Source organism: Cryphonectria parasitica (genome assembly GCF_011745365.1).
Source record: "Cryphonectria parasitica EP155 unplaced genomic scaffold M406scaffold_1, whole genome shotgun sequence".
Classification (NCBI taxonomy): domain Eukaryota; kingdom Fungi; phylum Ascomycota; class Sordariomycetes; order Diaporthales; family Cryphonectriaceae; genus Cryphonectria; species Cryphonectria parasitica.
This window is the reverse complement of record NW_024468909.1, coordinates 2,832,757-2,853,016: the sequence shown is the minus strand read 5'-3', so window position 1 is coordinate 2,853,016 and position 20,260 is coordinate 2,832,757. Positions and strand designations below refer to the sequence as shown.

The 20,260-nt window shown below is 54.9% G+C and overlaps 3 protein-coding genes across 3 annotated transcripts; 2 read left to right on the top strand and 1 right to left on the bottom strand.

Moving 5' to 3' along the window:
- Positions 1 to 11,469: 11,469 nt before the first annotated feature.
- M406DRAFT_344062 (uncharacterized protein) lies at positions 11,470 to 13,235 on the top strand (the record flags this gene model as incomplete). The annotated part of the gene is made up of 2 exons (XM_040921941.1): positions 11,470 to 13,036; positions 13,121 to 13,235. Exons 1-2 carry the CDS (start codon positions 11,715 to 11,717, stop codon positions 13,233 to 13,235), a joined length of 1,437 nt encoding a protein of 478 aa, XP_040781174.1. The 5' UTR covers positions 11,470 to 11,714.
- Positions 13,236 to 14,348: 1,113 nt separating this feature from the next.
- On the bottom strand, positions 14,349 to 17,221 carry M406DRAFT_245213 (cysteine proteinase; the record flags this gene model as incomplete). The annotated part of the gene is made up of 4 exons (XM_040916312.1): positions 14,349 to 15,860; positions 15,930 to 16,160; positions 16,292 to 16,979; positions 17,019 to 17,221. Coding segments are annotated over 4 exons (2,634 nt in total), but the record flags the coding sequence as incomplete, so codon positions are not given.
- A 1,501-nt stretch (positions 17,222 to 18,722) lies between these two features.
- Positions 18,723 to 20,013, top strand: M406DRAFT_325665 (mitochondrial carrier; the record flags this gene model as incomplete). Its single annotated transcript, XM_040920011.1, has 4 exons — positions 18,723 to 18,826; positions 18,936 to 19,480; positions 19,557 to 19,794; positions 19,893 to 20,013. The coding sequence occupies 4 exons, from the start codon at positions 18,723 to 18,725 to the stop codon at positions 20,011 to 20,013; spliced, it is 1,008 nt and encodes a 335-aa protein (XP_040781172.1).
- Positions 20,014 to 20,260: the final 247 nt, after the last annotated feature.

The following is a 20,260-nucleotide window of genomic DNA, read 5'->3' as shown; positions in this document are numbered from 1 at the left end:
AAATGCTTCTGGCATGGGTAACGGTGATTATGGAACTTTTAACTCTGGCTACCACACAGGATACAATCAAGGTAATTTTGGCCCTCACAACCAGTACAATGACTTCCGCGGCAGAGGAGGCTACTTTCGCGGCCGCGGCCGAGGCCGTGGTAGTGCTGGTGGTTACGGCAACAACTTTGGCCGCGGCGGCAGTTATGGATACGGACAGCAAGGCAACTACCAGGGCCAGAACAACCACATGAACCACCAGCAGCAGCAATACGGTTCCAACATGATGGCCCAGGGCCCCTCCCATGCCTCCCAACCCGTCCAGAACGTATCATCCACATCTCCATCTGCTGAAGCCGAGGTGGGCAAGAATGTGGACGAATTTGGTCGCACACTTCGTCCTCAGACGAGCGAGGAAGGCGGCGAACACCAGCAAGATGCAGAGAAGACTGGAGATGGCCAGAACGTGGCCGACAGCGTCAAGGCTGAGGGAACCATCACCACCAGCACCCCAGATGGACAAGATGCAGCAGATGGTCCTGGTCAGCAACAACAACTTTCCGCAATCGAGACAGTGCAGTCAGATGATGCGTCTGGCATGGGCCCAAATCCAGGAGATGCGCGTATGAGGTTCAATGGACCCCCCATGTTGGGCAACTATCATCAACGAGGAGGCAGCTTCGGAGGCATGCCACCGCCAGCAGCAGCAGCAGCAGCAGCAGCAGCAGCAGCAGCTTCCTCCCCTGTGCCCGACGTGCCCCTCAATGCACCAAAGGGCCCCAAGGCCATGCGCAACGGCCTGCCGAACACTAGTCTTAAGACCCTCCGGGCGCGAGGCTACCAGATTCCTGGTAGCGAGGCGAATAGGGTCCAGAGCCCAGGTGTCTTGAGTGCAAATGGCAGCATGGCCACGCCACCGGTGGATGATGACCGCAATCGTCGTAGGTCCAGGAGTGATTCCGTCGCAAGCAGCACGGCTAAGCGCAGAGGGGCCGCAGTCGAACCCGACCACCGTGGTCGTGAGCGTGACCAGACCAGCAGTCGCAGTCCAGCCGAGCGGGATCGATACCACCGTGACAGGGACCGTGACCGTCGTACTAGGGACCGCGAGGAGTCCACTGTTCAGTCGAGGTCGCAGAGCCACAGCCGAGAGCGCAGGGACCGGAAGCGTAGGAGCCACCACCGCCGCTCGGTCGAGGATGCCGAGGAGCGCGGCGACTACGACAAGGACCGGCGGCACCGCCATCATCGCAGCAGCAAGAAGTATCACGACGACGATAATAACAACAACGACGACGACGACGAGCAGCAGCAGTCGAGAGATGACAAGTATGGCGGTGGCCGATCGAGATCTGCGTCGCCTGCTGGGTCGCGCAAGTCAAGCCGACGTAAGGATCGCGACTCGGAGAAGCGGCGCGAGCGAGACAGAGACCGGGACAGAGACCGTGATAGAGACCGCGAGCGAGACCGCGACCGTGATCGAGACGCCGAGGATGACCGTGATTCCAAGCGAAGATCGAGACACCGAGATCGTGATCGCGAGCACGAGCGCTCGGACCGGTCTGACCGCGATAGGGATCGGGAGGGCAAAGACCGGGATCGAAGGCGTGACCGAGACCGAGAACACGACCGTGAGCGTGGCCGCGACCGAGACCGAGAACGAGACCGTGAGAGGCACCGCAGCAAGCACAGCACCGCGGAGCCGCCCACGCCGACGGAGCCCTCGTCCATGACAGCTACACCAACAGAGGTCAAGGACTTCAACCCACCCACAGGGCCGCGAGGTGGCATCTCCAAGAACTTTTCCATCTTCAACAACAACAACAACAATAACAGCACCGCTACCGCCATGACCACCAGCAAGCCTGCCCCTCCATCTTCGTCCAGAAGCCTGCCACCACCCAAGGGTCCCGCCGCGGACCGGCGGATGTCACAGGCCCCAGCGAGCAGCGGGCCCACCTCAAAAGACCCACACGCGGCGGAGCGTGAGGCGAGGAACCGCGAGAGGCTACTCAAAGAGACACAGCGGCTCGCGGGAATGGGCGGTGGGGTCATGAAGCGGCGCACCGACGACGGGCTCGATGGTGGGAGAGCAGGCAAGAGAAAAAGACGCGGCGGGGATGCACTGGTACAAGATGATGGAAATGAGGAGGCACGGATGAAGAGGCTTGAAGCCGAGAGGGAACGGTCGCGGTGGGGTTAATGGAAGAGAGAAGGGAAAGAAATGAGAGAAAGCAAGGAGAACAAACCCTCATTCTCTTCCTTCTTCTTCTTTTTCTCCTCTTCTTTTCTCCCTCTCTGATTGCCAGACGACAGGACCCGTCAACATCTAGCGAGCAGCTTTGAAGCAGCTTTGAAGGAGAGGGGGGGGGGGGGGTGTTTATGTTCGATGGCGATAGCTGAGGAAGATCAGGAGGCATGCTGGCTGGCAAGATAGGATGACGGCTTGTGTGTATGTGCCGAGGACCGCTGGGGGAAGAAAAAAAGCTCAAGAAGGTGGATGTTTGACTCTTCACTGGGCGGTAGTATCCTGTCCATGTACACAATCTGCACGGCGGGGCCTGCCTTCAGCATCCTGAGCCGTGGTCCCTCTTCTTCTCTTGTCCCCCACCTCTCTCTTCTCTTTGTCGGATACGAAACCCGTCATCTCTCTATCTCTCATCTGGATCAAGGGAACAGAATAGGCCACTACGGAATGGCGGCCAAAATTGTTGGCGTAATTGTCGTTCCCGAGTCTTGAATTCTTTACTCTTTCGACAAGGAAAAGGAAAAGAAAAAAACCCTGTTGATGCTGAGGAGGTCCCTGCGAGATAGAGAGAGGTGGTTTTGGGAGCCCAGTAACATTGCATCCTCGAATCGCCTCATGCCGCAGCTAGGCTTGCGTGCGTACAGAAACATGGATGCAAAAGAAGAAGAAAAAGAAGGAAACAAGTCTTGCTACTCCACCAACCTGGGCAGGCTGCATTCAGACACCAAGATCACATCTCAGAAGGGCAGAAGAAAACAAAGAAGAAGAAAAAGTCAATAATGAGCACTGAATTTATTTCTTCCCTCTTTTTCTTTTTCTTTGTAACCTGATTATTGCAATTCTAGTTGTGTCTTTGCAGGGTGAGGGCATGGGAGGTTGTCTATTTGGCATCCATGGCATACTGGGGAAAAAAGGGAAAGGGATGTTGGCTTATCCGCCCGTATGTCGTTCTCATGGGAGTCGAGGGAGGTTCTGTCTCCTTGCATTACATGTAGTACAGTCTTGATTCTATTGAGAATGAAAAAGCATTGAACTAATTGCATATATGTTTTCTCACATCATCTTTTTTCTTCTTTTTTTCTTCTGGCCTCTACTTGCTATCCTTGCGTCGTAGAAACGTATTTAATGCGTGGACTCTTTGTTGTTTCGTTGTTCTCGGTTGCCTTGCTTTGCCATTTGTACTAAAAATGTACATCCATGTAACTTTATGCTTTATGCAAACACCACACTTGGGTTTTCCCTACTAAATCCCAGGAGAAGAAGAAAAAAAGACAGTCTCCGATCACCATCCACTGCCATGACGGAAACGAGCACTACAGAGGTAATAAAGATTAACCCCGCGGTCAATTCACGAAAGGAAGAGAGTGAGAAGAGAGAAAGAAAGAAAAAAAAGAGGGGGGGGGGGGGGGAAGCACGGAGGCGACTTGCGAGCCGGTACATCCATATGAGCGAATATCTTGAAGCCGTTGGATCCGTCCCATTGCTTCCTTGATCGTTGCACAACTAGTCCATAGCACCATTTGTTACTATTACGTTTCTCCCCCGCCCACTTCCTTCACCTCTTCTCGTTCTTTTTCAGGCACCGCATCAAGAAGACCTTGGGGGGGGGGGGGGTTTCATCATTTTAATCTAGACCAGCTTCACGACATACACACAACCAGAAGGTAGGTCAGAGCAAGCAGTCATCCAGATAAGTCAAAGCCAAAAGAGAAAGAAAAGAAAAAGATTGGATACCACCTCCCCCCCGAGAAACAAGACGTCGCGTTGCGGCTCAAGCAGCTCCAGCTCCGCCGTAAGCGGCTGAAAAACAGATCCCTGGCGGAAACCGGGGTGTAGGGCGGCGAGCTGGCCTTCTCTCTATCTCTCTCTCCCGCCCCTCAACTTGGCGGTGGGTGTTGCCGGCCTCTTGGTCGTCACTTGACCATTTGACGAGAAAAACAAATACAAGGATAGTAGAGGACGGGACAAAGACATGACAGTACAGGATTGGGTCTCATCAGCGGCCGGGCGGATGCATTCGTCCTTTGGCAGCCCTTGTCTAACCCTGTCTCGTGTGTGTGTGCGTGTGTGTGCCTCCCTGTACTGTATACACTTATGTACTCTAATTCTTCACCGCACACCGCCGTGCTGTGCTGTGCTGTGCTGTGCTGTGCTGTGCTGTGCTGTGCGGTGCGGTGCTTTTGTTCTGCTGCCGATACAAGCCAAGTCCGCCTATTCGCCCTCGTCTGCGCCTCGGTTCTTGTGTTTCTGCATGCCTGTGGAGCTTTGCTAACCGTTGAGCACGTTCTCCTCACCCACGGCGGTGGGGGAAAGGATGGTTGCCTCGGGTAAGGAGAAAGCTTTCGCATGCCCGAGTGGTCCGAATGACCAATCGAACCGGCCGAGTACCATCGAGAAGCCATCCTCATTCTCTCTCGCTCTCCCCTCCCCCTCCTTACGTACCAGTAACGCATTTTCCCATCGTGGGGGGTATTCTAGGGCTGATTTACTGTTGCTGTTGCTGTGGCTGTTGCTATTGCTATTGCTACTGGTGCAGCGGCACAAAGACCTGATAAGCAAACCCATCGGTAGGCTCTGCTTTTAGAGCCTCATGATCATAAGCACGGCTCATATAGGTGGAATACTAGTCTGTCCTGTCGAAGGTGGACTTGTGTGGGTACTGTGGGAGGGATCTACTCGCGAGGAAGCGCGAGGGGACTAATGCACCATCCTTCTTGCTCTGTCGGCGGTTGAGCAGCTATTGATAAATGTCGGGAGAAAAAGATGAGGGGAGAGCTTGTGATCTGGCGACACAAAATTTGAGCGGGTATACGAGGTCTTGGGATGATTTTATTTTTTTTTTCGATTTGGGGAAGGGGGTGTGTGGGAAGGGGTTTTTGTCACGGGGGCAGCGACTATTCCTATACATAGATAGTATCACGATACCTGTGTGTGCTCTCTCCTCTCTCCCCTCAAGGAAGCACCCCCCCCCCTCTTTCCTTTCCTTGTGGGATGCCGCGGCGGGCAGCTTTGACAAAATTTGCGGGCTTAAACGCATTGGAGTCGATTGGGTCGGGTAGGATTGAGGCTGAGCGATGCATGCTAGGCCACTTGCGGCAACGCTGTGGTCGCGACGCATCTGTGCGGTTGTCCGCCATGAGTGGTCGGAATTAGCCCCGCCTCGACACCTTTTCCCCCTTCCTTTTCTCTTTCTTTCCCGGACACCCCACACGAGGATCATCAGATGGCACGCGGTTCTCGGCTAGAACACGACGGAGAGAGGGAGAGGAGAGATGAGGGGGGGGGGGGCGGTTGGCGTCAGCTCTCGAGTTTCGCTTGTTTTCTTGCCTTTCCCGCACAGCACTGCGTGGCTCTGCTGCTTGTACTCTGCTCATCTGGTCTATATGTTCAGTATTCCCCTTTGCAATGCCAGTGTCTGCTCAGTCCTTCGGCTTCAGGCGGCTACCTGGAGGCCCGCCGAGACGGGGCAAGCTCTGGTCAGATAGGTAGTTTGGAATACTGCATGACGGCCAAAAGTCTCAACACCAATGGGTGCACGACCTACAAAAACACAGGATCTTCCTCGGCATAGGATAGGCCACAACGGCAACCCTACCCAACCCCCCTCGGCTCCCCACTCTGCAGTCATGCGAGGAGCATGCCCAAAGGCACGTGCCAGGCGAGGGGTGGGCCCATCCGCCGCGTGCTATTGGTAGCGCTGGCAGCATGAGGAGTTGAGTGAGCGTGTTGAATTCAGATAAGCCAGAAAACACACACACAGACACACACACACACACACACGTAGGCTGTGAATCAGACCACAAAAGAGAGAGAAAAGAGGCACATCCATACATGATAGGCCAGCAGAAAGCTCCCCAGGCGCCGAAACAGGGGCGTGCAGAGAAAGCCGGGTGCTAATGTAGATTCGAGGCGAGGAAAGCTTGGCGAGGGATGCAGGCTGTGTCCTCGTAAGCGCCTCAGAAGATCTTCTTTTCTCCCTTCCCCTCCCTCCCTCCTCCTCTTCTTGGGTGGGGTGGGAGCTCGAGGCATCAGGCGCAGTGGCGAATCTGCCTGATACGAAACCTGGGGAGATGGAGAATAGCAAGAATAGACATGATCAAAGCAGAAAGTCTTGGTCGATCGATTGGAAAGAAGGGCTGCACAGAGAGAATCACACCGGTGGTACACATAGTATGTGCCTATTGGTAAGAAGAAAGCCATACTAATAGGACGTGCATAATGCCATAGTATTGTGGAGCATGAGGGGTGGGAAACGTGGGGAGGGGGAGAACAGCAGGAAGAATGAAGAAACGACAAACGAGCAGGGGTACATACTATGGTGGGTACTCAGGACCAGGGAGCTTACTTCCTACAAGGGTCCAAGGTTGGAGGTGCGTAGTGGCCGTGGAAGTCGCAACCCATCCCCCTTCGCTTGCCTTTCTATCAGCCAATGAACATGCGTGTTTGGCCCCTGTCAGGTACGGAGGCTACCGCGGGTGGGCTCAACGTTCTGGAAGTAGCGGCACGAGTGCCTACTATAGTAGTAGGAAGTAGTTATTGATTTGGGGTAGGGGCAAAACACACATAGCGCGCGCTGGGATCGGTCGGCGAAGGGATGGGTTGAGGAATCAAGGGGAGATTATTTCATGCCCCCCTCCCGGTCGGGTACCCAGGGTTAAAACAAGAAGTGGTGGCAGTGTCTCTCTGGTTTCTTTTTTTCTTCTTTCTTCTTGGTTTGAGAAGAGGTATTAATAAAGTCCCTGTTGCCGCCATGGAGGCCTCCTGATTATCTATTCAATTAGCTATTTTTAACAGACAATACAGTGTGTGGAGCTCATTTTGACTACAGGTCCTACAATGACCAGCTGCACCACCGCCTCGGGAGCAGGGGGAGACGAGAAAATCAACGGTTACTCGCAGTGGCGAGCCTTCTTCCAAGATCTTTGCGCAGGAGTAGTAGAAGAGAAAGGACAAGGAGGGAGGTGGGGGGGGGGGGCGCTGCTGGCAACATCACGAACCGAGGATAGCGGTTTTCTGTTGTGACACTGCGCACGTTGGTCTCGCTCTGGACGCCCACAAGAGGTAAAACGATTCGACAGTCCAGCTGCAGGCCCCGAGATTGGGCGGGTGGTCCGGGCCAATCTGGTCATGCAGGAAGGCATAAGAAGAGGTGGGGGGGGGGGGATTTTTGGCTTAGAAATGGTTGCTCTAATCTCGAGTTGGAGCTTGGTGCTGATGCTGCTGCTGCTGCTGCTGCTAATCTTTGATAGATACTGGTGCTGATGCTTTTGGTGCTGATGCTTTGAGGCTGAGTATGGTGCTATTGGGCACCGCTCTTTCTTCCCGTCCCATGCGGCCCTGAAAGGAGGGTGGGCGGGGGGGGACGGTTGAAACGGGATCGTGATAAGCGATGAGACCCTGTTGCTGCTGCTCTGTACATTGCGCCGCTTCCTCGGGTGCCGGTTAAGGAATGTATCCTAGTTCACCTTCCGTAACAGCTCGTGTCAGGCAGGCATGCCTTTTCGCCTCTCTTAGCTCTTAGCTTCTCAGCTCGTGACGTGACCAGATACGGTTCGGAAGCGGTCTGTCCCGTAGATCTCACAACAGGATAGGACAGGTGTGCTCTAGGGGCAGCAGCTGAAAGAAATCCTACTAGGAAGAGGAGACAACACAACGCACAGATGACACAATGGTGCGCGTAGCCTCTTCTTTGTATTGTCACTACTACTACTACTACTACTACTACTACGATATGGATTATGGTATGTATGTACCATAGTAATTACTATAGTGCTATATATGTTCTTTACTGTGTGGGTTGCCGAGGTGGAGCAGCAGCTGAGAGGAGAAGAAAAAGAAGAAAGAAGATGTGGGATAGGGGAGGACGCAAGAGCAAGAGTAAAAAGAAAAGAAGCGGCGAGTTGAAGGGCGACAGCAGCAGTAGCAGCAGCAGCAAGTGTCATTACAGCACTTCCACAAATGGTGCTAAGTTTCGACAGGATAAAAGAGGAAGAAAACCAATCTCGTGTGTGATTCAACTTTTTGTGTGTCGTTGGAATGTCGTTCATGCGGCTTAATTGAGACGAAGCGGGATGGTCGCCTCAAATGGTCTGCAGGTGCCCGCGGCCCATGCCAGAAGCAAAATTCATCCCATGGGGTAAACAAGGCCTGAAGCAAAGTGCGGGAGCAGCGTAAGGGAATATACTAAGGGAACACTAGTGGGATTTTTGGAAAGCAGGGGGGGGTTGGGTGGTGGGGTTGGGTTGGGTGGTTTGGTTTGGTTTGGTTTGGTTTGGGTTAGGGTGGGATGGATGGTACTATACAGTAGTAAGTAATGTGCTATGGCATGGAATAATATCCAAAGGAAATGTTTCTGGCCGATCCTCGAAGTTTCGTCCAAAATCCCTGGGCCCAGATCAGTTTCAGACTGGGTTGCTTGGGATCACGAGGGCCTGCTTGCATGATGTTTATTGCCAATAACAAGGTGAATTAGTATGCATGCATGGGGGCTAGCTTATAAAGGATGGGTGTATATACATACATGACGAGAGACACTCACTCAGCAAGGACAAAAAATGAATAGTGATAAGGCTCACGTAAGGAAGGGAGAACATACAATCAAGAGAGAGGAAAAGGGCGGGGGTGGTCTGATTACGGTGACAGCCTGCATATACCATAGGTACGGTGCATAATACTAAACCATGTAAGTGGTATTGCTTTATATTTGGGGGCTGCACTAGCTGCAATTACCATCAGCAGCAGCAGCAGCAGCAGCAAACGCTGTATCGCACAGATCAAGTTCTGCACCCTAATTACTGCGTGTTACATAATATAGTAGCACTAGAAAGAGACTTGGAAGGCGAGGGGAAGAGAAAGAGAAAGAAAAAGAAGGGCGGGAGAAGGTGGGCGGGCGCCTCTCTTGGCACACGAGAGGGAAGGAGCGCGGGCCAAAAAACGCATGCTCCTTCCCTCCTTCCCCCCGTTTCCCCTTCGCCCTCCAGAAGGAAACCCCCTGTCTCGTGCCTTCCAAAGCCCCCCCCCCCCCCAATCCACAAAGGGGACCCGCAGGTCAGTCTGTCGAGAGGAGCAAATGAGAAGCCGCCTTTTGGACCAGGTACCACAGTACTGCATGCTGCAGTACTACCACAGCTGACCATTATGGTACTGTCATAGTAGTACCTCTAGTAGGTTAGGTAGACATTGGCTCCAATTCTTTACCCCAGAGACCAAGGACAATCGTCCTACACACCAGGCCCAGGCCCAGGCCCAAGGGACCCAGAACCCAGGACCCAGAACAGCACCTAAGCCAGCTCTGCTCGCCAAACTCAATCAATCCTGCTGCGTCTTTACTTTGTCTCCCCTTCTGCCTCTGGTTCCTCTCGTCCCTGCAGCATTCGCTTGTACTGTATGCCATGGTGGTCCCTTGTTTTGTTTCTTTCTTGTTTTAATAATTGTATTTTATTGCCCCCCACCCCCTCAACCCCCTTGTGTGCGATTTACTGCAACGTTGTACGGTGAGATGGATGACTCCGAATTGAAGTGAGTCGGATGGGGCCTTCGATCTGAGTCTGCACTCCGAACCTTGACCCTCCTCAAGCTCAGACAAGTCTCGACTCCTTGTCTTTGGTACCCAATATCGATCGTCGACAACCTCCCTTTTCGGTCCTGTCTTCTGGCGCCGTTCATCTATCTCGAACGCCCGAAAGACTTTCAACAGAATAGCCTGTTGACTCCGTCCCACCATCCTCGCCCTGTTCGTACCGCCTGAGTCTGCGCCTGTCTCGCGCGCATTCTCTCACTCACTCTCACTCTCGCCTTGTCGACATCCCGTTCCGCGCCTCCTCCTGACTCTCGTCTCCACCTTTTCGTCATTTGTTCTAGGAGGCTAGGGTGCCGAGACGCCCGCACGAGGTTCTGGGATACGCTGGCCCGTCCCTGTCTTTACTTTTCTTCTTCTTCTTCCACTCAGGCTCGAGAATACAAGGAGACAAGAAAAGAAGAAAAGTAAGGATTAAAAGTCAAAAGACGAAGAAGCAGGAATACCAAAGAACAAAAGTAGGGTGCCAACCGAACCGGAAGGATTAGTGACAGAAGCAGGCTCTCTCTGTCTGTCCCCGTCAACGGGCTCCACACCCACGCACACCTACAAGGACTCGTCACAGAGCCTCATCAGGCTCTGCCTGTCCTTCCCTGGCCGCTCCCCCCTACGATACCTACTACTACGAACTAACTGCTACTACCACTACTACTGCAACTGCGTCTTCTACGTACGGTACACGGCACTGCGACCCTGAGACCACCTCTCAAGCCGTCTGGTCCGACCGCCCACCCTAGCCCTTCCCGGCGGGCTCGAGTCGATCTGGGCGATCTGGGCGCACCTGGTGCATACCTCGCACCACCAAAGAAGGTGGATAGACGGACGCACGCCCTACATACAGCCTTGCAAACGCGGCCCTGTTGGGGGCCCTGTCTTCGTACCTTTTTTGAGGCTCTGCGCTTGGTTGGGGACTCGGAGCCAGTCTTGGCCAAATCAGGCGATCCACAAGCTTTCAGAGACGCACCAGACAAAGAGAGTCCAACGCCCCTCTCTCCTTGGACTTCTCCCTCCCGGACTACGACCTCATACCGGGCCCTCCTCCGAGGCTTTTCTATCCACGTCCATCCTTGTCGCAACCCCCGGCTTCTGGAGGCCAGCAATTAAACGCTTTCCTCCTCCCCCGCCCTTCGCAATTCTAATCCGGTCACACGCCAAGCCCTTCCCCATACTGTTGCAAGAGGCTCTGCTCGGGTGCGCCGCATTCTTCCGTGGCTCCAGGCCCTCTCTCGAAGCTTGGGGCTCTGCGGGCAGCTCGCGCGGCCACCTTGGGGACCCTCCACCCGCCCATCCCCGCGACTCAACCTTCCCATCACCCTTGCCCTCCAGCTTTCTCTTCACCCACGTGGGCGTCCGCTTCGTCGAACAGAATCTTGAGTAGTGGATTGGCTCGAGACCTCCTCCACCCTTTCTCCTTTCGCTCGGGAGAGGCTCACCATCTTATTCATCTTCGTCGCGATCAATTATTGCCTATTACCACATTTTCGAACTACAACGAAGGCAGGCAGCGCAAAGCGGCTGCCCCGTCGGCGCAAAGGCAAGGGGAAGGAATTTTCTTCTTCTCCAAAGAAGGGAAGTGGAGAAGAAAGGGGGGTAAAAAAAAAAAAAAGGCAAGAACAAGCAAGGGTGGAGAAGAAAGAAGAAGAAGACGAAGAAGGAGGACAAGAAGAAAAGGAATCCGAGGGGTGGGGCTAACGTCTCGCAACGCTGGCTGACCCAGGACGCAAGAGGAGGAATTGTGTTGGTACATTTGGAAGACGAGGCAGGGGGGTCACTTTGCGCGCCGATCGTCGCCTTCACATACACACACACAGCCTTGTCTGCACGGCCGAAACCCTTCCGATCCCCAATGGCGAGTTGACTATATACGTCCGTAAGCAAGAGCTACGAGCAACATCAGCAGCGATGACGACGGCTCACGACGTATACGATCCCGACGCGGTGGTGCCCCAGAATAGCCCCCTTCTTGTCGCCAGAAAGGTGAACACCCAACCAAGCCCTAGCCCTGAACCTGAACTCCCGCGGGTTCAAATCAGTCCTCCTCCCAGATCTCAGAACGGGAAAGCTAAACGGCCAAAGGTACGACCAAGCCAGGGCGATGCCGTCCTCATTGGGATCATGGGCAACGGGAGGGATCCCGAGATTGCTGCACAAGCTGGACAGGTCGCGTTGGTCAGCGACTCGGAGGGTTCGACGTCTCCAGATTCTGATGACGCCGACGCCGACGAGCGCGATCTTGCGAGCGCTCCCATGGATATCAGGGGCCGGAGGAAGGCCGACAGTGACGACGGCGAGGTCGACGTGATTGAGACGGGCGCGCTCTCCCCAGAGTCCTCGCTGGCAGACACGGCCTTGGCTGCCCTCGCCCTGGGGGACCGACACTCGGTGAGTGATGACGGGCGGGCGCCAGCCACGTTCCCAGACCTGGCCACAGGAAGACCGCAAACCGCCGTTCGGAGAGACGACATACAGCACCGTGTGATCTCATCACCCTACAGCCCAAGCAGCATCTACTCACCAAGGACGGGAAGTTTCGCCTCGCCCACCGGGAGCGTCGGCCATGGTGAGCTGGCGCCAATCCAGAACACGTCGCCCAGGTCCGAGTCGAATGCCGGACTGACGCTCCCGTCGCTCAAGGAGTCGCTAGGAGCCGAGGCGCTCTCGCCAGCATCCTTTTCCCAATCTCCTACGGGAGGTTTGCCTGTTGGCATGAGCCTAATACACTCCAGCCACGTGTCCCCCCCAATTTCGCCGCAGGATATGCTACCACGGTCACCCCACCAGCCCTTTATACCACCAGGCCCATATCACCCCTTTCTAGGCAACGGGATGCCGCACCGGCCCAGTATGGACTACAGCGGTAGCACCCCAAGCGATCAGTCGGTCTCTACCCCTGCTACGAGCACGTCTGTTGCGGAAAGGATGAATCTCGATGGCATTGCCTTTGCCAACCCCATGGATCATGGCCAGTACCATTGCAGCTTTGAAGGATGCAAGGCCCCTCCTTTCCAAACGCAATATCTGTTGAATTCCCACGCAAATGTGCACTCACAAGCACGGCCCCATTATTGTCCAGTCAAGGGCTGTCCTCGCTCAGAAGGTGGCAAGGGCTTTAAACGGAAGAACGAAATGATCCGCCACGGACTGGTTCACGAATCACCTGGTTATGTGTGTCCATTCTGTCCAGATCGAGAACACAAATATCCCAGGCCAGATAACCTACAAAGGTGCGCATTCCATCTCGACCACGACGATGACAGGATTGAATCCTCTCTCTACGTTGAAGCTGACCTATCAAAAACCATATACAGACATGTTCGGGTGCACCATCCAGACAAGGACAAGGACGATATGATTCTACGAAGTGTTCTCTCGCAAAGACCAGACGGACCGAGCCGTGGCCGTAGGCGGCGGGGTGCAAGCTGACCACAAATGCACGAATGAAATGACGACTTGGAGTCACTTCAATGCCCTGTTCATTGTCTCTCTCTCTCTCTCTTGGAGAAGACAGGACAGACACACGCAGAGCCTTTTCTGGAGGACACTTTCTCAGCACATATTTCCATTTCCGAAGATACCCAGTCTACCCCCCGCTGTTCTCTGATCAACAGCCCGGTACATTTTTTATTTCACTCGTTGTTTGTACATAAAGAAAAACAAACCTTACTCGTCGCATTACTCTTATTTCCCTATGTTCCAGCATGACGCACTTATTTCAGAAGGATATCCTCTTTGTCTTACTTTCTTTTCTTGAGGGAAAAGAGGGACAGTGTGAGAAGGCAAGATTGGGAGGGTGAGGTTGTGGGGAAATCAATTTGCAAAGCAAAATAAGAGGGGCGGCCGATACCGTCCGCTCGGGTGGTTATCGTCATTTCCCCCCCTCTTGCGACAGCCAAGGGAGCAGGATCAGCGCATGGCGTTTGGTCAATCGATCTGGGAGGAATTTTTATTATTTTTTTTTATTGGTTTTTGGTTTTGGCGCGTTCATTTTGAGAACCATGGAGGGGTTGTGGAGGGGGGAAAAGAGAAAGAGAGATGAGAGACGAAAGACAAGAGCTATCTTCTTTTGAGTGGTGTGCGTGATGGTGGATGAGATGGGAGAGAAGAGAAGGGAGTGTTTCTCTCAAAGGATGGGAATGGAAAGGGAAAGGGAATCTATTTTGCTGGCCAACCAAAGACGGCTGCTCTGGAACAAAAGGTCGATGTTGTTGATCATCATCATCCATCTATCCATCCATTCATGGAATGAGGATTTCGTCGTGGTCAGAACTGCTTGATGCTGTTGTATGTATGGAACAGGTCTGTCTGACTGGCCGACGAGGCCTTTTTTTTCAATTGAGCTAGTCGAATCTTATCACTTCGAGTGCTACTTTTCTGATTGATGCAAGTTGATTACGTACATCTTAAGAGTGCAAGTCTGGCACTGACACGGCGTAATCAGGATGATGAGCTCACAAACTCTCAAGAGTCCTCTTTCTTCCTATGGCTATACAACAAATAAATAAAGGACCCCCCCCCTCCCCCTTCAAGTAATCATTATCATACATCCACAACCTCCCAATCTCCCACCCCAACCCTCCCGTCGCTAAGCACATCCACCTGGATTCCCTGTCCCAGCCGGTGCGCTCCCATCTGCTCAACAACAAGCCACAGCCCGCCCATCCGCCGCGCTGCCTCTGGGTCCAGGTCGACTTCTTCGGTGCGCAGGCCCATGCTTGCGTCTGCAAACTCGCCTTCCCCTGTGGTCGCCGCCATGCGCGCGTGCGGCCCACTGCCGTACTCGATACTCACGCGCACGGAGACGGGCACGCTGATGGGGCTCGCGGCACCAGAGGACCGCGCCGTGCCACGATCGCCGGGGCTGGCCAACCCTACCGCTATTGCTGCTGCTGTTGCGGCTGCTGTTGGTCCGCCACCCCCGAGAAAACCACTTCTCGCAACGATGGACGCGCGGGTAAGTCGGGCGACGTGGAGGGCGGCACGCTTGCGCTCTGGCTCGCCTTCGCGAAAGGTGACGGGGGCGAGTTCAGCGCGAAGCCGTCCAGCGGCGTCGGGAGCCACGGGCCGCAGGGACACGGGAGCGCCGCTGCCGACGCGCAGGACAAAGCCGCCGAGCTGGCCTGGCTCGAATGTGGAGACGACAACGGTGTAGGAGGCGGGGCCGGGCGGCTGCTGCTGGGCAGGGAGCTCGGCGAGGGCGCAGCCGCGGCGGTACTCGCCTGAGCCGGCAGCGACATCGCGAGCCGCAAGGGTGGTAATACGACGAGGGCGGGAGCCGTCTGGGGCTGTTGACGATGCCCATACGAGGTCCACGTGGACGGGGACGTCATCGGCGTCGGTGGTGAGGAGGAGAGATAGGGGCGTAGGGCATGGCACGCAGAGGGTATACTGGGGATTGTGCAGGAAAGTGGCAGTACGGGCATTGCCACCAGCAGTGCGGCGGGTCCAGGCGCCGGCGACCTCGGTGTAGTGTTCCAGGGGCGGGAGAGCGCGCGAGATGGAGAGAGGGGCGCGAGAGAAGAAGGACAGAGTGAAGGCGTAGCGGGGCAGGGGGAACCCCTCCTGCGCGACGACGACGGTGTAGGGCGTGTTGGGCTGGGCGGTGACCCGGAGGAGCGTCTGAGGCGAGTCGACAAAGGGGGACTGGTGGGCCGGCGGAGGGTTGCCGGGGAGCTGCACGCGGCGGCCCTGAGCGGCGTCGAAGAGGTAGATGGACATGAAGCCAAGACTGTTGGCAACGTCGGCCAGCGAGGTCGTGGGTGGCTGACGTGCGGCGCGGGACCGCGAGATAGGGAGCTCGTCGTCCTGGAAGTGGCGCGAGAGCAGGATCCAGACGGCGCCAGAGGCAGGCGACGTGAAGCTGTACTGGGGGTTGTGCGCAAAGGAGCGCTGCATGGCACGCGAGGGGAGCTCCCAGACGAAGTGGTGGTCCTGGCGGTCCGTGAAGAGTGCTGGGTTCCAGTTGAGGTAGAGAGACTCGAAGTTCTGCACTACGTCCTCGAAGGAGATCCAGAAGGTGCCCGTCATCTCCTCGTGTGTGGAGCCAGACTGCTGCCCAGGGCGGGTGAGGTTGGGCCGGGACAGCGTGGGCGAAGGGGGCGGGTAGGCCTCTGCGTCGACGGTGGCCGTGGACCCGACGCCCTTCCAGACGAGCCCGTCACACCATGGGTTCTTGAGAAGCATGCGCCTCTCGCCCGTGTCCGAGACCTTGAGGTCCATCACCGCATAGTCGTGCTCACCGGCCAGGCCCAGCGTCTCTTCCTCCTGGCGGGAGAGCCGACCTGTGCCGAGAGTCACGACGACATCACCGAACCCAAAGGCCGACTTGGTGCGTTTCCATGTCTGGTCGAGCTCGGTGTCGTCACTATAGCATGACGATGATGATTATGATGTCAGGTTAGTTAACTGTTGGGGGCGTTTGTATAGACATGAGAGATTGAGAATGGGAGATAGAGATAGGGAAAGGGGGAAAGAGGCTGTACATGCCTCTGCAGAAAGATCTGCTCTGGTATCCATCCCGTGAGCACCCAGAGATCCGTTCCTGAGTTGCTGCCCGGAAAGTCATAACCACCACGGATCTTCAGATAGGCCTTCTCCATCAGCGCCGGCCATATGAGCTCCGGGTTTCTCCGATCGACGACGAAGAAGGTGCGTGAGGTCTTGGCGGCCGGCAGACGGTCATCGACAACAACCTGCCTGAAGCAGCCGTTGAAGTTGAGCCGAAACATATACTTGCCATTCTGAGAGGCAACGGGCCTGTCCCTGTCGTGGTCAAAGGGGTACAGCAATGTCGGGAGCAGGGAATCCTTCTTGCCGGGCTTCAGATGTCTCATGACGGCACACAAGCTTGCAACCACTGAGCAGTCTGTCGTGATGTCCTGCACGAGGTCACAATCCGCCTTGGCAACCATGATGTTTTCATAGAGCTCCGGTCCAGAGTCGTTGAACATCTCGGCAGGCCGTTTCCAGCCGTCAAAGATCTCCTCCTGTTTGGATGAGAACGAGAAGACGGAAGTGTCTCTAAAGGGGGGCTCATCCAGCCTTTTGCTCCTGAAGACGGCAGGGTCTGGATCGCTCTCCCACGGCGGAAACACGCTGCCATGGAGCTTGGATGACCTTAGCAGGATGGTCTTCTCACTCGTGGGAAGCTCTCGAGACAGGCGGGGCTGTCTGGGCCCGGGCAGCCTTGTGGTCACCAACGATGTCGACGGCGCTGCTGCTGCTGTGGGAGTTGGCCTGCGCTGAGGAGCCTTGAGGGTCTCGGCGAGTGCGATGAGGTCCTGGCATTTGCGTCTCAGGCGCGACTTTTCGGCCGTGGTTGGGGCCTCTCTGACAGCCTTCATGTAGAGCTCAGCTGCGTCGATGGCATGCTTAAGGGCGTCCTCCCCAGAGGCCTGGCTGATCTTGGCCTCAACATCCTGTTTGGTCTATAAGTCATTGTGTTGATTGTGCTTGTGCTGTTGTCGCAGCTGGCTGGTGCTCAGGGGAAAGCGTGAACGTACCCTGGCTCGGGCCTCCATGATGCTGAACACTGCTGCTTTGACGGCACCGGTCTCAGCTTCGATTTGTGCAATTACTCCTCCTCGCTTGAGATTGCGCTCATTGCCACACAATTGAGAGCTGTAAGGAGACAGGCCGACCTTGAATATGTGTCTGGCTCGAAAGAGAGTTTCTAAAGAGGGAGAAGACGTAGAAGAAGGAGATGCGCCAGTCACATCTCGGCAGCTGGACAAAGCTTATGATTATCGGGGCTTCGGCCTTCGTAGCACTGCGCACACGCTACACCCGTGGGCCTAGTTGGAAGAAAAATGATAAGAGGCAAGGAGAAATGAAGGAAGTTCGTTCTCATGAAACCACATGATACGTAGTTCGATTTTCTGCGGGAAGGCTGTGGTTGGGTGCAGGATGCAATAGTAGCAAAGTGCATAGTGGATGGAGTGAGATTGTCACAAGGAAGGCAAAGAAAGTAATCTGAGTGGTACCTGCCTCACTAGTAGGTACGTGTTACCCAGTATATGTTCCATAGTAGGTACAACATTTATCTGCCTTGAATACTTACCTTGCTACAGTGATTTAAGACGCCTACTTTGAAGTAATTGATATGATATATAGTCTGAGAATTTCAGTAATGGTTTCTAATTCTCCGATGATGAGTCCTTCCTGTCTTCATGTACCCAGGTACCAGCCCGAGCGACCCTCATCTGACCCAGGGTTAGGGTGTTTGAGCTGTCAGGGTTTGTTATGGCACGTCTGCCCTGTAATGTCGAAAAATTCTCAAAGTATAGGGAGATATGGACTCTTCATGTGCTGTCACCATCAAAATACAGTGTCACATCTTTTTTACAATCGAGAACAGCTCCTCTCTTTTGCGTACTTGGGCAGTTCCGTCTTCGATGCTTCTACCGCTTGGTAACTGGACAGGGCCCTCGTCCTCACCCTGTCTCTTGCCAAGCCGGTGATCCCAGAATATACTAGTATATGACGTCCGGTCCCTTCTCGGCTGCACGTGGGAGAGCCGAGGTAAAATTGGTTGATAACGAACGTCCCAATGAACCCGGCTGTGATCACGGCGTTTACTGGGGCCGACTTGACATTCCTTATGCTCTCCACCAACTGACTCCTGTTCTGCTATCTGAGACTGCTTCGTTCTTCATTGTCATACATCCACACAAAAGGTCACAGAATTATCCCCATGAGCCGGTAGCAAAAAGATAAAAAGAGCCTTGTTCCCTCTCAAGTGCTCCACGTTCGCCGGTATTCGGCGTCTGAAGGACCGCCGCAGCGTTTCCTTCTCACCACCTGCTCCCAACCCGCACTGGTCCTCTCTTGGAACGGACCGCCGTCTTCCCTTAAACACCTGGAGAATAGCGTTGCTAAAGGAGGAGTTTCAGATCACCAAGGAAGATCACAAAGATGGCTATCCAGTCCAAGGCCACCCCAATCGGGCCGTGGGGAAAGGCGACAGCTGGCGCCTCGGGCGCTGTCCTGGCTAATGCCCTCGTATACCCGCTGGACATGTGCGCCGACCTCTTCTCCTACCCCTCCTCCTCCTCCTCTCCTCTCCAAGCTCGTAACATGGCACCACCACCTTCTCAGGATCTGACAAAGCTCTCTCCAATGTTCTAGAGTCAAGACCCGCCTTCAGGTCCAAGAAAAACGCAAGCCTGGTGAACCCTCCGCCCCTGACTCCTCTCCACACTACGACTCGACCTGGGACGCAATCACCAAGATCGTCGATGAAGATGGCCTCGCGGGCCTATATGCGGGCATATCAGGATCCCTCCTCGGCGTTGCGAGCACCAACTTTGCCTACTTCTTCTGGTACCAGACCGTGCGGGACCTATACTTTAAGGGCGCCAAGTCCGCGGCGCCGCCGTCGACCGCCGTGGAGCTGAGCCTGGGTGCCGTCGCAGGTGCCCTGGCCCAGCTGTTCACCATCCCCGTCGCCGTCGTTACCACACGCCAGCAGACGCAGAGCAAGACCGAGAGGAAAGGGATGCTGGATACCGCACGGGAGGTCATTGATGGTGAGGACGGCATCACGGGGTTGTGGAGGGGTCTGCGGGCCAGCCTGGTGCTGGTGGTGAACCCGAGCATCACCTATGGGGCGTACGAGAGGTTAAAGCCGTTGTTGTTCCCTGGCCAAGTGCTGAAGCCGTGGCAGGCCTTTGGTGGGTAGTCTCCAACGATCCGAGACGAGGAAGCAAGACACTGACTCTTATTCTTCCCTCTGTGTGTGTGTGACAGTTCTCGGTGCGCTGTCCAAGGCTCTCGCCACGATAGCGACGCAGCCCCTGATTGTTGCCAAGGTCGGATTGCAGTCGAAGCCTCCTCCGTCCAGGCAGGGCAAGCCTTTTAAGAGCTTTGGTGAGGTGATGAGGTTTATTTATGAGAACGAGGGGCCTCTCGGCCTGTTCAAGGGCATCGGTCCGCAGATCTTGAAGGGTATCTTGGTACAGGGCATCCTGATGATGGCCAAGGAACGGTACGCATCTCTCTCTCTCTCTCTCTCTCTCTCTCTGTCTATCTCTCTCGGGGCTGTCTGTCTGCACCAACGAATGTTTGCTGACCTTCCAATTGTAGTGTGGAACTTCTCTTTATTCTCTTCCTCCGATACATACAGAAGCTTCGGTCACAGCACTTGGCAGCGGCGTCCAAGTTGGCTGCACAGAGCAGTCTCACGTCTCGGGTAGCCGTGAAGTAGAAGAGCACTCAGAGCTAGCTTTATGGGTGTGCACAGGCCTTGGAAGGTCGGGATGGGATTGAGCACCGGCTAGTCTGTGAGAGGTAGAAAACATTGTCACAAGCCGATGAGAAGCAGCAGTATCAAAGACGGGCGGATTTCCCATTCTATCATGGTATCGTGTCAACGTAGACGGACCTTGGAAAGACATATTCATAATGTTGAAAATATATCGATTGCATCTTCATAAATTGGTGTCGACTGATGT